Genomic DNA, 18101 nt, shown 5'->3' with positions numbered 1-18101 from the left:
AAAAACCAAAAAAACAAACAAACAAAAAACAAACAACAAAAAAAACAACCTAAAAACTTCACAGATACTTTCCACAGAAACAGCACGTGATTGTATCTACGTTAGGGCAAACCGTGATCACGGGTGAAGACCGAGGAACACCGAGGAAAGGAAATGGGTTTGAACTGAAGCTGGTATCTTTGACAGCGGTTGCTCTGGCCGATCTCTGATAACAGTGTGGTAACTGTTCTCTGGAGCAGCCGTCTCAGATCACATGACTCAGCTGTGACTCCCAGGCCTGCCCAGCCCCGAGGTTCTGCAGACACTAGGGTGGCTGACATGGGTATAAGGGCACTCAGCCCCAGGGCAAGGCAGATAGCTCCGAGGGTGCCCCCCCACCCCCCGCCCACTGACAAAGGCTCTGCAGTGACCAGCCGGAGAAGTTGGAGCCCACACCTGTTTGGGGCAGGCTGCCTGACGGAGCTGAAGACAGGACAAGGAGAATTTATGACATCATTCAAGCACCTTGATCCAAGCGCCAGAGGTTTAGCTTGTCCAGTTACACCAGCTAGCAAGTTCATTTTAAAAAACCGGTCTGAGCTGGGATCTGTCACTTGCAACCCAGGACTCCTGATGACAATCAGAACCCATTGCCAGTGACCGGGGGTTCAAAATGCAAAGGGATGACACTTTCAACATTAGCAGGCCTTGGCTCAGCTACTCCAAAGGGTCTTACTGTCCAAAGCATTCTGTCCTTCCCTCTGCCCACAGGCCTGCTCCCATATGAGGCCACCCGAAAGCTTGTGCGTCATGCAAAGGTCTCCGGGGCCCCTCTGAAATGTCTCAACAGTGACTTTTCTTCTTTAAACTAAGCCGTTACTGTGTACAGATTCACACGCTGAATTCCCTCTTCTCTCACACTATGATGTGGTTCTTATGTGTGCAGTGGGGCCTCCTCTCCCCACCCTGAGCGGTCCCTACTATTCACAGCCTATCAGCAGGCCTCAGGTTTCTAGAAAGACTTCCGGGAACAAAAACGAGTTTCAGAACATGAAACGGACAAGTTACACGTATGAATCATGTTTGAAAATATAGAGTAACCACACATTGATCAGAGTAAGTAATTTACCTTCACTGAAAATGAAGTTAAAAGGATGCAAGGTAAAAAATCACCATCCATCCGTCCGTCCGTCCATCCATCCATCCAACCTCTCATCCGTCCGTCCATCCATTCATCTGTCCGTCCATCTGTCCATCCATCCATCCATCCATCCAACCATCTGTGCCTCAGAATTTACTTGGCACCTTCTTGTTAATAAACATTTTCCACTTACCAAGAGTTGAGCCGTGACTGAGACATAGTCTCTGCTTTACCAATCAACTAGGCTCTGACAGCAGTGTCCCCTAAAGAAAGACTTTTTAAAGGAAGTTCTCCATTGCACAAATTCCATTAATATTATAGTTTACGCTTCTTTCGAATTCACAGAGATTCACCTGCCTCTGCCTCCCCGAGTGCTGGGATTAAAGACATGCGCCACCATCGCCTGGTTTCTTTTTTTAGTGCTGTGTGTGTGTGTGTGTGTGTGTGTGTGTGTGTGTGTATGTATATATGTAACACAGAGGAGTTACTTCTCTCCTTCAGCTCTTACACGAGTTCAAGGGATCCAGCTCAGGGACTACCCCTTGAGCCACACTGCCAACCAGTTCAGGTTTCTTGTGTGAACCTCCCAATAAAAGTATATATTCTTGAACATTAAAATGAGAGGGAGGAACCTTCAACATGTTGGCCAGTAGTTTTGAAGCCATTTTGTCGTTTTAGCTGCTTTTGTTTTGTAAGACAGGCTCTCACTCCATAGCCCTGTCTGGCCGACAAATTATAATATAGATCAGGCTGGCCTCAAATTCAAAAGATCCACTTGCCTCTGTCAAGTGCTGGTATTAAAGGTACACACCACCATTCCTAGCAAAATAATTACTTTTTAATAAAACCCCTGATGCTAAAAATAAATAATAAAGCAGTGAGAGGGGCCCCCACCCACAGGATCAGCTGTGAGTAACTCATTTTGAGTATGGCTGAGAATTAGTTTGTACAGGCCAGGGACTGTGCCCTCGGATGGTTCTCTTTCAGGTCACCGTTTATCATCTGTCTATCTATCTAATCTATCTGTCTATCTATCTACCTACCTACCTATCTACTATCTATCTATCATCTATCTATCTATCTATCTACCTACCTACCTACCTATTTTGCCTCTGATCAAGAACACACTAGAAACCCACAGTTTAATCAGGACACTGACCAAGAACAAACATTGCCACACACACTCCTTTCCTGAAACTCGACCAGTTAAGAAACCAGTCACAGAGGCAACTTGAGCTGAACCCAGTTTTCAAACCTCTTTGCCATGGAAAAGGAGGACTTCTCATTAATACAAAAACATGACCCTAAACAGGGAGGTGAGGGGACATTCTTGTCGGTAGGAGCAGACAGACTTCAACTCAGACGACTGACTTTCTTATGTGAGTTAATTTTGTTTTGTTCCAAGAAAGTGATATAGTCCCAAGTAAGACAAGGCGCACACACAAACACCCACGCCCCGGTGATCTACAAACACCTACGTTCTGGTAATCTACAAACACCCGTTTTTCTTTTGTCCCGCGCTTGGTGGCATACTGACCTCTCTTGAACTCATTTGGTGGTAAGAACCTGACCTAACTAACTGGCGAGAGGCTATTAATAGGCAGAATTTTCCTCGTGGAGTATAAATATTCATGCTCTTCACCGTAGAGAGTGCGGGTATTTGATGGTAAGATAAGGGTAGTTGTGGAAGGTTCAGGAACGGGTGTGTACATTTGTATATAAAGGATGGGCCTGGAATACAATCTCACCTCAAGAACATGGCTTAAGACCCCTAACAGCAACTATAATAAGAACACTAATGCTAAAGCCAGAAATCTTCCCTTTCCTTTGAGTCAAAGGCTCACCGTGTAGCCCAGGCTAACCTCTAATGCTCAGACCTCCTGCCTGTCTCCTGGGCGCTAATATCACAGACGTGTTATACCATACAGAGCACACTAAAACATTTCTGAACCGAGGGCACAGTTGATCTAGATTCCTTAAAGGACTCTTAAGAACAGTCTAGTGCTCTGACTTAGAAGGAACTCAGCTCAGACCCACGTGACTTACAACAAACAAGCTCTTCCCCACTCCCCTCAGCTACTCGCCCTGTCCCCCCCCCAACCTCCTCTCAGCAGGTTCACTCTACTGGCCATGTTTAGTCTACCGCTTTCTCTCCCAGCTCTGGACTCTTCCAGATGCCTCTCCTTCACAGTGACAATAAAAACCTCTTCAGCTAGGAGGGCCCACCCTCTGGACTGCCACCTTTGGATCCAGTTGTGTTTCTATTTTATCAGAATTCCCGAGGGTTTTCCGGAAGTACTTGGCTAGACTTATAGGGGAAAACAAGTTACTTAGTAGATCCCTCCTTTGACTATATTTTTCCTCAAAATCTGAACCAGTGTTCAAACAGCTTATTAAAATACAACAACCCAGGGTTGGGGAGACAGCTTACTCATTACAGTGTTTGCCCAACACGCATAAAGCCCCGGTTTAGATGCACTGGGTGTGGTGTGGCACAACTATAATCCCAGCACTAGGGTGCTTGAAGCCAGTGGACAGAAAGAAATTCAAGGTCACCTGGGCGTTGGTGGCACACACCTTTAATCCCCGCACTAGGGAGGCAGAGGCAGGTGGATCTCTGTGAGTTCAAGGATAGTGACAGGCTCCAAAGTCACAGAGAAACCCTGTGGGGGCGGGGGGTGGGGGGGTGGGGGGGGGTGTTGAAGGTCACCCAATCCTCAGGAATCCTCCTCTCGTCTCAAACACAAGGGTGGGGCAGAGGCTGGAGAGCTGTCTCAGCAGCTCAAGAGTGTAGGGCTCCTCCAGTAGACTGGAGTTTGGACCCCAGCACTCATACTGCGCTGCTCACACCACCTGGAACTCCAGCTCCAGGGGATCTTCACACACTCACACACACACAATTTTTTTTAAAAAATACCCACATTGCCTCTAACACTAGAGGGGGAATAATGAACTCGTAATTTAACAATGATGTTTTTAACCCTTATATACATTATTACTAGTTAACAAGTGGTTGCTACATATATAATGAAAGTTCTGTTTCAAAATAATATTTCAGAGACTAAGACAAAATAATTGATGATAACATTGGTGACATAGCTATGATGGTTCAGTAATGCCATGTGCTATCAACAGAATGATGCGCTTCACACACTTAATTCCCGCTGGCGACCCTGATAAGATATTCTCGCCTGTATTCTGAAGGAGGAAACTGAAAGAGGTTAGATTTCTTTTCCCAGATCAGGTAAGTGTGGGCTGCTTGAGAAACCAAGAAGTCATTGAGACTGGGGGTGAAGTACAGGGGTAAAGCGCTTGCCTCTGATACAGCAGGTCACAGGTTCAGTCCCCAGCAGCAGAAGGAAAGGAGGTGGCCTTAATGAGATGTCTTAGGGGATGGATAAGGGCACTGGCTGCCAAACCTGACACCCTGAGTTTGATCCCTGGGAACCACGAAGTGGAGAGCGAACCGCACGCACACGTGTGCAGGTGACAGGCGTGTACCCCAAATGTACACACATAACATAAATAAAGGAAATGAAAACTTCAGAGTTTCTCTGTAGCTTTGGAGCCTGTCCTGAAACTAGCTCTTCTAGACCAGGCTGGCCTCGAACTCACAGAGATCCGCCTGCCTCTGCCTCCCGAGTGCTGGGATTAAAGGCGTGAACCACCACCGCCTGGCACCAACTGTCTAAGTTTGAAGCAAGTGTCTGCCATGAATTAGCTGTGTTAACTTATGCAAATACCTCAGCTGCATAACCTGTAAGGTGGGTAAAATAATACTGTCCATATCAGGTGATACTGTGGAGACTAAATTAGTATGCAAAGCAGCCAAGAGAATGCCTAGTAAAGACTATGTTCGCTATTATCATGATTATTAGCTGTCTACCCAGCCCTCCAGCCTCTCCACTGCTCTGTGTGAGCACAGCACCGACCAGCCGCCACTGTCTGTTGTGTGACCTTCTGACACTCCTCATTTCTCTTACTTAACCTACACTTTAAGGTCTGTGCCCACAAGCCAGGCATTGTGGCATACACCTTTAACCTCTGGACAAAGAGGCAGGTGGATCTCTGTGAGTGCAAGGCCAGCCTGGCCTATGTAGGGAGCTCCAGGCCAGCCACAGGCTCGATGGTGAGACATTATCTCAAAATAAAATAAAATGAAAATTTATGGGGACTTCAAGGTTGTAACAAATAAATTTTACACTGTGGTTAATAAACCGCTCACTCAAAATTAGCCAGGTTAAAACATAACCCAGTGACCTCAGCATTCGGGAGGGCTAAGAAAACTGCAAACTTCTGGCTAGCCGGAGCAATTTAGTTGAGACTTTTTTTTTTTTTTTTTTTTTTTTGGTTTTTCGAGACAGGGTTTCTCTGTGGCTTTGGAGCCTCTTGTAGACCAGGCTGGTCTCGAACTCACAGAGATCTGCCTGCCTCTGCCTCCCGAGTGCTGGGATTAAAGGCGTGCACCACCATCGCCCAGCGAGACTATTTTAAAAACAAAGTCGCCCAAAAGCAGTAAGCCACTAACAAGGAAACAAAGACAGAGTAGGAGGGAGAGCAATATTAAGAGAACACCCGACACTTACAAGCCTGGGATGTTCTCATTCCCACCTGTAAGACTTTTCCCCCCGTTGGTCCTGTAACCACTAAAAACACACCTAGTCACATTCCATGTAATTCACCCAGTCACTAAACACATGCTTAGTCTGATCATAGTGGCGGTGCCTGGCACTGGGCTTCGGCTAGAGTCACCGCATTTAAACAGATAACCACCTCCTCCACAGACCTTACAGTCCAGTGTGGGTGCGGACGGCACACATGTGTATCGCGGCGTTTTACAAAACCACTCTGATCATTTTAGAACACTTTAAACCTCTTACTAAAATATAAACGAATACGTAAAATTGGGAGACACATTTCAAGGCCATTTGCAAACACAACTTTTCTTCCTGTTTCCAGAAGCAGTGTTTTGTTGAATCACACCCACGTGCTCACCCATTTCTCACATGCTCGTTACCCTGTGCACACCGATAGAGTACCATACCAGGCTGCCAAGAATGAAATTACTGTGAAATTTAAAAGAGGAATGTCTATTTTCAGTCCAAAGACGTCCAAGGTATGTCTCCAAAGGAGCACAAAATCCTCTTACCCTGGTGCTTCCCACCTCCCAAACCGGTTGCTTGTGCCCTTTGAATAGTTTACAATCTAACCAAACTGCTTTACTGCACATAAACTAAGCGCAGGTCTCGGCCCAAGACAGACTAGCGCCCTGATCTAAAAAGTATTATTATGCCCCGTGACGCAAGAGTCTGTGCTGGCTCCCAAGAGGCCCCAGGAGGGAGTCCAAGGTCGGCAATTTTAATCACCTGACGAGGACCCTACTCTCAGCTGATCTAGCTAAGTACTTGGTGCCTCCCAACAGCGTGAGCGGTCTTACTAGTTAAGGCCTCCACGCGCTGACACACAGCTGTTCAATACAGCACAAAATGAAAATGGGGGGGGTTGAGAAAAAAAAATCTCCCTTCATGCTGCAAAATTCACAAGCAAAACTGCACGTGCCTCTTAAAGTCTGAAATCCAGAAGAAACCGGATTGAGAAGATAAGGTGTTTTGCCAAAGGTGAAAGATTAATAGGGTGGCACCGGAGGACTGGGTCTGAAGGGGACCAAGGCATGAAGGATCGCGACAGAGGAAAAAAAAAAAAATACAAACTGCATATCCTCGAAGGGAGTTTCACGGGCGCAAGGCCTGCGAGCCGAAGTCAAATGACTGGAGGGCTCTTGGGGACAGCCCGGGGAAGGAAGGGAACTGGCACCCCGGAGCACGGGAAGCCCGGAGACCCAGTGCAGCTGCCGCAGCCGAGCCTGGGAGAAGATGCTGCCGGCGGCCAGGGCGGGTGGGCTGCGTGCTGGTCCCCAGGCTGCAGCGAGGATGGGGGACGCAGGAAGGGGGGGACGCCTGCAGCGCGCGGGGTTCCGCCGGGGAAAGGGCTGCGCACGCGGCTGCGGGGCTCGGGCTCCGCGACTCACCTCTCCGAACTGGAAAGCCGAGACGATGGTGACAACGACGCCCACGAAGCAGACGTAGAGCCCATACCTGTGGGAGAGGCAGGTATAGGTCTGTCTCTGCAGGAGCTTGAGCAGCATCACCCCGGCCCCGCCACCCTACACCGGCAGGAGCCCGCGCCTGGCCACCGCCGTCTCAGCGAGCCGCCATTCACCGGCGCGCTTGGCTCGCAGCCCCCGGGTCGCCGCGCATGGTCGCTCCGGCGACCGACAGCCCGCTGGGCTCCACGCCGTGGCCGCCGCTTCCGGGAGCCCGGAGCCCACGCCCTCGGCGCGGCGGAGGCGGACCCGAGGCCCGCAAGGCGGCGAGCGCCGCCCGGGTTGGCCTCCGAGAGGCGGCGGCGATTGCGGCGGCGGGTCGCCAGCGCCACCTGGTGGGCGGAGGGGGCAAGGGCAGGCGCGCGCCCTGCCGTCTGCGCGTGCGCGGCGGGCTCTGTTTTGGGGCCCTACCGTCCCCGGTGGGACCCACCCAGTTCAACAGGTGACCGACCAGGACTGTCCCCTGGAGAACCCTGGTTGACAGTGCCACCGGGTCAAAAAGCACAGCTTCTATCTAAAGTTTAGACTTGAGACAAATATGAGTGGCCGTGATTAGGGAACGCATTCAGCTTGCCCCCAAATGACAGTCTACTCTGTGTGTTCTTACGCGAGGTTTGGTTAGTTATTAAAAATGAAAGTCACTAATCAAGGCATTTGCAAAACACATTTTTGAGGCCACAGGTTAGGCTGGCTGCGGCAAAGCAGAGAAAATTCTAACGGGTTTAAATACTATCTGATGCCTTAGCTTTGGATAGGTGATTTGTTATGAATATTTTATTTTAATTTTAACTATATTTAGGTGTGTCTCTGTGTGTGTACTCCTCTGTGTGCATGGGGTGAGAGTCAGTTGTTTCTGTGCTTCTACTCTATAGCGTCAGGGAATCAAACCCAGGTAGTCAGGCATTGAAGCAAGCACCTTACCCTCCTGGGTCATTTCAGTGCCCCTCAAATACAACTGAAAAGTTGTATTATAGTCACAAGGTTATTGGCTGGACAGAGAGAGAGAGAGAGAGAGAGAGAGAGAGAGAGAGAGAGAGAGAGAGAGAGAGAGAGACTTTCAAAAGAACCAAAAGCATCCGAAAATAATTTGGCTCTGGTCTGCAACGATCGTGACTGCCCATGAACACAAAGGCCTGCAATTTTGGTTTTGTGGAATCTCTACCACAGGTGCTGCTTTTTATGGGAACTATAAATTTATGGGAACTATAACTCATGGGAACTATACCCCATGCATATTTGTGTACACAGGACTTTATCTGAACCGGGATATGACTCAGTAGCAGAGTGATTGCCTCACATGGAGGAGGTGTGTTCATTCCCAAAAAGAAATGGACTGAACCAAACAATAAGATCCTTTTCTGTACTTAACTAGGAAACCATGAGTTTCACGGGGCACTTAGTGAAGGTGCTAACTCGGGACTTTTGGAAGAGAAGGCAGTGCTGAGCCATCTCTCCAGCCCCATTCACTATGTATACATACATATATATGTGTATGTGTATTTATGTATATGTGTGTACGTATGTGTACATATATTTGTGTGTATAAATACACATATAAATAGTACTTGATGCCTGTGTTGTGAAATAATCTTTTTGTATGCTGTGAAGATGTGTCTTTGCCAAGGCACCTTTTGGTTGGATTAATAGAGTTGAATGGCCAATAGCTGGACGGGAAGAGGTTAGACGGGACTTCTGAGCAGTGAAAAAAGAAATGAATCTAGGAGAGACACCAGAGAGAGCCAAGAGGAAGCAGAACATGCAGGAGGAGAAGTAAAGCTACAAGCCACGTGGCTTGTGCGTTTGCCTTGGTAAGTTCCATTCTTTTCCTCCGCTTGTTCCGACGTTCTTGACTCTGTTTCTCAAACTTTTTTTTTTTTTTTTTTTTTGGTTTTTCGAGACAGGGTTTCTCTGTGGTTTTGGAACCTGTCCTGGAACTAGCGCTGTAGACCAGGCTGGTCTCGAACTCACAGAGATCCGCCTGCCTCTGCCTCCCAAGTGCTGGGATTAAAGGCGTGCGCCACCACCGCCCGACTTGTTTCTCAAACTTGATACTCTGGTCGCCTGTTTGCCTAGTATTTTTGTTTTGTGGCGCCATGAGGACTGAACGCGGGGCCTCCTGCGTTGGTTCTTATAAACCCCAAAGTATAGATTTCCCTGTACGGACTAATTGTATTGTAGCTCGCAGAGACTGGTATGGAGTACAGCTTCTCCATGAGAGTCGGTGCTGCTTCAGGCCTGGGGCACCTGGGGCAAGGGGAAGGCTGTCAGGGAGGTCAGCAAACCCGTTCCAGGATGGCAAGGTCGCGAGAAGATGCTTTCTGGCATCTGTGGTTGGGACAGATCACCACTGCTGTTCTCACAGGCTTGCACACCGACTCACCACGCAGCTGGAGGAAGAAGCAAAAGCCACACACCAGATAGGATCACGAGGAAGCGGCTGCCCTTCCTGCAATGTACCTTTATTGCCCTCTGCTGGCCAAATTTAATACCACACCCGCGGCACAGGCGATTGCCGTTAACACACCAGAGGTACAAATTTGGAACAGAAAATTGGTTTCTGGCACAACACTGAAGGCTATTCTGGCCTATACAATTAGAACTTGTCTAAACAAACAAATACCCGTTTTCCCTCACATAGTACTAAACAAAGAAAAGGTGTGACCTCAAAACCGGTGGGGGTTTTGTCCCGCCTGCGAGCATAAGTTCTGCAACAGTGAACAACATCCGGGTGTCCACCCCAACACAGTGACAGATCCCAACGGTTGAGTGCCCAACACCGGGCTCTCTATTTAGATGCCAGTCAAACCCTCAGGTTTCTCAGGGCTTATGGGCAGGGTAACAAACTGGAGTTCTTCACGGTTCGCGCAACCCCATCTCCCCAGGTTCAATTCGTTTGCTTCAGCTGCTCACAGAATTCAGAGAATAACCTACATTGCTGCTTCATTATAGCGAGCGCTCCAAAGGCTACAGATTACCCGTGTGTGCCCATTGCTTTTTGTCTACTAGACAGAGACGAGAGTCACCTGGGAAGAGGGACCTCCGTTGAAAATGCTTTGAGCCGGGCGGTGGTGGCGCACGCCTTTAATCCCAGCACTTGGGAGGCAGAGGCAGGCGGATCTCTGAGTTCGAGGCCAGCCTGGTCTACAAGAGCTAGTTCCGGGACAGGCACCAAAGCTACAGAGAACTACAGAGAAACCCTGCCTCGAAAAACCAAAAAAAAAAAAAAAAAAAAAAAAAAAAAAGAAAATGCTTTGAAACATCGGATCGGCTTGTGAGAATGTCTGCAGGGCAGTTTCATCTATGGGGAAGGGTCCTGAACACTGTGGGCAGTGTCAACCCTGAGCTATAAGCTTCCCAGTGTGGGTGGTGGTGACCAAACTCTGACCCCTTTCAAGAGCGGTGAGCTCTTTCCTCTGAACCTGTCTCCAGCACCCCCCCCCCACACACACACACACACTCCAAAACTGCATTTTATTTTGGAAATGGAAGGCAAGCAGTCACGGCCCGATGTTCTTATTGTTTTCTCAGCCCTCTTCAAGTTTTTTTTTAAAAGCGTCTCTCTCTCTCTCTCTCTCTCTCTCTCTCTCTCTCTCTCTCTCTCTCACACACACACACACACACACACACACACACATTTGTACATTTGTACCTGAGCACACAAGGACCATTTGTGGGAATCATTTTTGCTCTCTCTTCCATGTGGTCTCTGGGATGGAACTTGGTTTTCAGTCTTGGTGGTGAGCACTTTACCCCTGAGCCACCTGCCTGGCCCTGGGCTCTTTTCCAGCAGTGGTTCACTGCTTATAGACCACCAAGAGAAGAGGGCTAGCAGGAATCTTTCTTTGCTATGTGTGGAGTCTGTGCCTTTTGAGATATAGATATAGACACAGAACCTCTTATGGGATACAAATAGGCGGATAAATCAGTGTGGTCTTTATAAATGATAGCATCATACCGTAGGATTTCCGTAGATATGACAACGGAACATGAATTTTTACCTATTAGAAAAACCCTATGCATGACTATTGAAGTCAGTAAAGATTTGAGGTTAGCCAAATTGAGAAACTCAAGTCATATGGCTTCCTGTATTTGTGACTTAATCTAGAAACTATGCATGAGGGAAGGCGGGAAAAGAACTGACCTCTTAAAACCCAAAATTCTCGTATTCACTGTCAACGTGGAAATCCCCAGATTTCTCAGAAAGACTTTTTACTAACTTTAATAAAACCAATTGCCAGAAATTATTATGAAATTAAGGAAGTCTCGGATGTTACTACCCTAAATGCCCTAAGTGACAATGACCTGGACAATTGAGTTTTCATTACAGTGGTCACCAAGGACTTGGATGTTCTGTCTCTTTGAGAAGTTGACATTCCTAAACCTTCTCTGTTTCTTTCAAATTTGTTTTTTTTTGTTACCATTTATGTGTGTGTGTGTGTGTGTGTGTTTTCTCTGCGTGTGTGTCTATGTATCACACTCATGCCTGGCGTCTGTGCTGGGCGGAACAAGGGATCAGATCTCTTGGAACTGGAATGAGAGATAATTGTGAGCTGCGAAGTAGGTACTGGGAATGGAAGCCAGGACCTACAGCAGAACAGCCACTGAGGCTTCTCCTCCAGCCCTGAAGATTTATTTTCATTCTGTTTTATGTGCAAGGGCATTTTGTTGGCATGTGTACCTGTGCAACACATGCATGCAGTACCTCTGGCAGCCGGAAGAAGGTGTTGGATCCTCATGAAATGGAATGACAGGTGGTTGTTAAACATCTCTGCTTTCTGGCCGGGCGGTGGTGGCACACGCCTTTAATCCCAGCACTCGGGAGGCAGAGGCAGGTGGATCTCTGTGAGTTCGAGACCAGCCTGGTCTACAAGAGCTAGTTCCAGGACAGGCTCCAAAACCACAGAGAAACCCTGTCCCGAAAAACAAAAAAAAAAAACAAAAAAAAAAAAAACAAAAACAAAAAAAAACATCTCTGCTTTCTGCGCTTAAAACCATAGTACCTCTTATGGAATGCTAATACACTTGATGCTAAATATAATATACAAATGGATAAAGCCAGATTGTCTTGGTAGTAGCATCAAACTATTACCAAGCATTTGCTTTCATATATTGTTGTTGGGAGCCATTTTCCAGGGATGATGGCGGGGACCATTGTCCTGGGGATGTTTGCGGAGAGCCCCACACCCCAACTGTATTGAGAACTGTTTGTTGGCAGAGCCCGCCCCACACCCAACTATCTTGAGAGCTATCTGTTAGTGGAACCTGCCCCACATTCCAACTATCTAGAGAATTGTTTGTGGTTGGAATCACAAAAGGAACGATTTCGCTTGCATAGAGAACACTAGGTGTGTCGACTTGTGACCCTGTGTCGACTTGTGACCGGCAAGATCCCTTCCTGCCCTTGCCATGCCCCTGCCCCCATCCCAAATTCCTCATTCAAGGGCTATATAAGCCACAACCATTTCACTGATAAAGTGAGACCTTGACAAGAACTCTGCTAGGTCTCCTTCCTGTCTCCCGCCTACGTCTTTTTCAGATAGCGCCTCTTCGGGACCTTGGAATAACTGACCCACTGGGTGGGTTTACATATTGTTTCAATAAACATTAATCAATTAATCTGTGTCCATTATTGATACTAAAGATAGAAATTTAACAAATTCGGCTCCTATTCTCAAAGACTTTAGAGTCTAGTTGGTAGGATAACATGTTAACATTGTAGAATATGACATAGAAATAGCCCTGGGATACAAAGAAGAGGCTCAAAGGTCAAACATCTGGATTGGTAGGCAAATGGCTCAACAAATGGTTATGAAGCACCCACATCAAGCATGACTTAACATCTAGATGACCATAATGAGCCTATATATAGGAGAACAGCATCAAGAAAGTGCTGTGGGATGATGCTCTTGTACACTGTAAAGATTTATCACTCATGCCGGGCGGTGGTGGCACACGCCTTTAATCCCAGCACTCGGGAGGTTTAATAAAATGCTGACTGGTCACTAGTCAGACAGGAAGTATAGACAGGGCAATCAGACTAGGAAAATACTGGGAAGAGGAAAGGCAGAAGCTGTCATGAGCCAGATGCTTGAGGAAGCAGGATGAGAAGGCCTTACTGAGAAAAGGTGCCAAACCAAGTGGCTAGACAGAGATAAAAATTATGGGTTAGTTTAAGTTGTAAGAGCTAGTTAATAAGTCTGAGTTAATAGGTCAAACAGTTTATTATTAATATAAGCCTCTGTGTGTTTCTTTGGGACTGAACAGCTTTGGGACCAGGTGGTACAGAAACTTCTGTCTACAAGAAAGAACAGAGTTAAGCAGAGGAACATTCTAAAAAGGAACAAATACACCCCTCCCTCCCTCTCTCCTTCCTTCCTTCCTTCCTTCCTTCCTTCCTTCCTTCCTTCCTTCCTTCCTTCCTTCCTTCCTTCCTTCCTCTCTTCTCCTCCTCCTCTTCTTTTTGTTTTCTCCTTTTCTTTCTCTATCTCCTCCTTCTTCTCCATCTCCTTCTCCTCCTCCCCTCTTCTCTTCTCTCTCCCCCTTGTCCTCATCTCCTTTTCTCTTTGAGACAGTCGGTGTCTTATAATCTGTTTTAGGCTGGCTTCAAACTCTCTTTTCCCATCTCAGTCTCCTGGGTGCTGACTGTATGGACATCTCATCATACCTGTTTCCTTTGGGTTTTGGGGGAAGAGGAATTCAATATATAGGAATGGTTTAAACATGGACGCCAGGTTGAAGTGGGATTGGACTAAATGGAGTGACCCCATGCTCGTTGACAGAGTGAGCAGAGAACCCAGGGAGGTCCAGGTATTGTAGTGCCCTCTTGTCTACAGTAGGGGACAGTCCTTCTGGAATGAGGAGGGTCTTATGTCCTAATATTTGATAAGGCAGATCAGCTACTTATTTTGTGTCCAGCCAAAGACTAGAAATAATAAGAATTTCAAAGTCCCAACTTGGGAGGGAATTACAACCAGAAATTGTGGTCATGAACCAAAGGGGAAAAAAAAAGCAAAGTGTTGTATCATTATACTATTTTAATTCTAAACACAGCAATCACGCAATTCTTTTTACCCATTTTATAACTCTCCTGTATCCGTGGCTCATCAGAGTCTTCCTCTTCGGTGTGGGAGATCAAATCTAGGACCTTGAGTATGCTCAGCAAGCCCTTCAGAACTGAACTACATCTGTGAGGGCCAAAGTTCCATTTTAAATTTTAATAACTGTGCCTTAGAGATCCATGAAACAGACATGGCTCTGATTGGCAAGCCTCTTTCCTAGTCAGAAATGCTGGGGGGCTATTATTTATGGGAGATAACAAGCTACATGGTCTCACTCTGCTAGGCAGGTTTGTTTGACCCATCTGTGTAGACTGATTTTTCTGTCTGCCTGGTCCTGTAGCTGTTTAGTTCCAAAGAAACACACAGAGGCTTGTATTAATTATAAACTGTTTGGCCTATTATCTCAGGCTTATTATTAACTAGTTCCTTACAACATAAATGAACCCATAATTCATACCTTTTCCCATTTTTTTCTTCTAATGTTGGTATCTTATATGACCATTGCACATTCATCAAAACAAGAAATTAGTACCTGTTAATCAGAGGACAGATTTTATTCAAGTCTTACGGATTTTCCTTTTTCTCTAATGTCCCATCTGTGTTCCAGGACTCTGGCTGCAGTAAACAAGAGAAGTTTCTTGTTTACATTAGAAACCTAGAACAAGACAATCCAGGCTGCCCAGTAGTGCTCTGAGGTCAGAAAGGGACACATTTTCCTCCTTCGATGCAGTTGAGGGCTTCGAGGCAGGCAAGCATAGAAGGGAGTTTAGCTGGGGCCCCTATTTGGTTTTGCCTAGTGTCCCCTTCATTTTAACAATGCACTTGTAATCCTAATTCCTTCCCTTCATCGTGCTACAAGTACTGTCCTCCCAGCCCCAGACAACAGCTTCCTCAGCCCTAGTGACAATCTAGACAGTTTCTATTCAGTGTGTTCCCAGTGGATCCAGATGTGAAGGACAGATGGGGTGGACGGACCAGAACTGATTCCGGTTACATAGAAATGAGGAAATCCTGTGTCCTCTAGTAAACTTGGAGGGAGAGCCTCCCACTTACCAGCTAAGGTCTATGCACAGTTGGGCATACGTTTGGTTAAAATCAGATGGGTAGGGACATGCTCAGCAAGAAAAATAAATTATATAAACTATCATTCAGAATAGAAAAGCACCCAAACTATGCTGCCTGGTATCTGCCTCCTTCTTGTCTTGAATCCCATAAAAGGACCCCCCCCCTCAAGTGTCATGGGGGCCTTGAGTACCTCAGTTCACTTGGGCCACCGACACTGCATGCCTTTTTTGTTTGTTCTTGGGGAGCTTTGGTTGTTGTTTTGTTTTGTTTTTAGATGATGTTTCTCTGTGTAGCCTTGGCTGGCCTGGAACTTGCTCTGTGGACCAGGCTGGCTTTGAACTCAAGAGATCCACTTGCTTCTGCCTCCTGTTCCTTTTTATTTGTTCTGGGCCCATGGGATGGTGCCACTTATATTTAGGGCCAGTTTTTCCATTCTCAGTTAAACCATTTTGGAAATATCTTCATAGATACATCCATGATGTCTTCTGTCAGTGCCCTAGGTATTTCCTAATAGTATTAAGTTGACAATAAAAATGAATCATTATGCTGGCTTTCTGCAAAGCAATCTTATTTAAGAGATACAGATGCAAATGTATGCATTGTAACTACCAAAAGGGGTGACCCTTTAGTCTGCATTTGTCCTTGAATGCACACTTTCACCTTGTGATAAATTTCACGTGAATCCCTTAAAACAACAGCGCCAGCAAATACACTGCTGCCACTATGGTCAGACAACTTATTATATTCAATATTTTAAATGGCTAGCAAGCCCGTTGTGGTGCATACTGTAATCTCAGCATTCATGAGGCTGAAGCTGGAGGATTTCAAGATGAGTTTGAGGCTAGCCTAGGTTACACAGAGAGATCCTGACTCCAAAACAATCCGAGAGAGAGAGAGAGAGAGAGAGAGAGAGAGGAGAGAGAGAGAGAGAGAGAGAGAGAGAGAGAGAGACACCCTTAAATGACAAAAATAGTAACCGTTAAGTTGGATTTTGTAGCGAATCATACAATTGAAAGACCCCTGGAGTGGGAAGACTCTCACTCAAGTCTCGGATAACACAATCCCCCAAGAACTCACAAGAGACCGTCCGTGCTGCAATCACATGAGGTTTATTGACAGGAACCAGTGCGCTTGGGCTGAGACTCATATCCCATGCAGGGGTAAAGGAGTTCCACCCCGAGTTGCTGGGAGAAGGGATATTTAGGGGAAGAAACCACAACCCAAAGGGGGTAGGGAGGGCGTCATTGGAAAATTCTGAAAATACCAGTGATAATCACAAGGGGGTAACTCCCCGTTTCTCAAGATTATAATCTAACTTTATGATCAGCTAGTTCCTGGAACAGAGTCACTGAACCGGCTAACCTAGATTTTTGGCTCTTCTCTTCCTGCTAGAGGGGTCTGGATTTATCCAGGTCTTTCACAGTCAACAAAACATAAATAACCAGGTGAAACTTCTTTGGGGGCCTTTAGTCCTCTAAGGGAGAACTGCATTTTGATCTAAATCTAACAGTAGAAAAGAGGTGGGAGATGAGGGGGTGGGGAAGAAGACTGAATGAGAGCGGTTTTCCAAAGCCCAGGAAACCAGGCAAGATGCACAGTGAATTGATGTGGGATGCCCCTCTATATGCTGTGAGTATGTCCTATCACCATTGGTTAATAAAAGAACTGATTTGGCCCAAAGCCAGGCAGAATAGAGCCAGGTGGGAAATCTAAGCAAAGATAAAAGGAAAAAGAAGGTAGATCCAGGGAGATGCCAGCTGCCGCTAGAGAAGCAAGATATGAGGTAACAAGCCACGAGTCTTGTGGTAAAATATAAAATAATAGATATGGGTTAATTTAAGTTGTTAGTGCTAGTTAATAATAAGCCTGAGCTAATAGGCTAAACAGTTTGCAATTAATATTAAGCCTCTGAGTGATTATTTGGGAACTGGTTGGTGGGAGAAAAACCGTGTGTGGAAGACAGCTTGAAGGTGTGGGTTCTTTCCTTCAATTATGTGGTTCCATGGGATGGAACTCCGGCCACCAGGCTTGGCTGCAAGCACCTTTATCCATTGAGCTGTCTCCCAGGTCCAGGTTTCTATATGCTGGAGTGACCGAGGGATCGCTGCTCTAGAAGGTACAGGGAGTTTCTGGCCAAAGAATCTTAAATGGCTCACGATTGGACGATAGTTACCCGGGAGGCGGTGTCTCTGTCGCCCAGGTGTGCCTAGAACTCACTGTGTAGCTCAGACTGGCTTTGAACTCTTGGCTGTCCTGTCTTACCCTTCCAAGTGTTGGGATTACAGCTGTGAGCTCCACATCTGGCTAAAACCAAGCCATCCTTTGACTCACAAGTATTTAAATGTCTTCGTCTTGAAGAAGCAGGAATTTTCAGCCGGTGCATTTTTTGCTATTTTCTTGGCCTGGCAAGGCAGTCTTGCTTTTGTCTGGCTATTTCCTTTGGGAGTTGGAGCTATGGGACAGTGCTACCAGGAAGTCATGTGTTCGTCCCCAGACGTCTTGAAAACTGTTATCCTCTCAAAACCTCTCTGGTCCTTCATCTGAGCTCTGGGTCCCCAGTTCCGATCTTTTTTTATTTCATGTTTTAAATCCTGTCCTACATAGCTTTGCTGGCCGGTAGATCAGTCTTTTAGTTCTGATGGTGTTGTTTAAACCCCACAGGCTGCTCCCTGTGGCACTCGACAAGTTTATCTGGTTGAGATGAACCCATATTAGGTCGTCTGTGGCCAAAAGTGGGGCTCAGAATCCCCAAACT

General features: G+C 46.6%; 1 protein-coding gene across 1 annotated transcript in view; it reads right to left on the bottom strand.

Moving 5' to 3' along the window:
• Positions 1–7488, bottom strand: part of Gnptab (N-acetylglucosamine-1-phosphate transferase subunits alpha and beta) — a 55255-nt gene extending 47767 nt beyond the window's left edge. Inside the window, exon 1 of the mRNA XM_057757911.1 lies at positions 7149–7488. Coding sequence (XP_057613894.1) covers positions 7149–7265 — 117 coding nt within the window. The 5' untranslated portion in view covers positions 7266–7488. The remainder of the gene's footprint in view (positions 1–7148) is intronic.
• Between the last annotated feature and the right edge of the window lie 10613 nt (positions 7489–18101).

The sequence above is a fragment of the Chionomys nivalis genome, chromosome 25, assembly GCF_950005125.1.
Source record: "Chionomys nivalis chromosome 25, mChiNiv1.1, whole genome shotgun sequence".
In the NCBI taxonomy this organism is placed as follows: Eukaryota; Metazoa; Chordata; class Mammalia; order Rodentia; family Cricetidae; genus Chionomys; species Chionomys nivalis.
The sequence above is the reverse complement of the archived record's forward strand: the minus strand, read 5'-3'. Positions and strand labels throughout refer to the sequence as shown.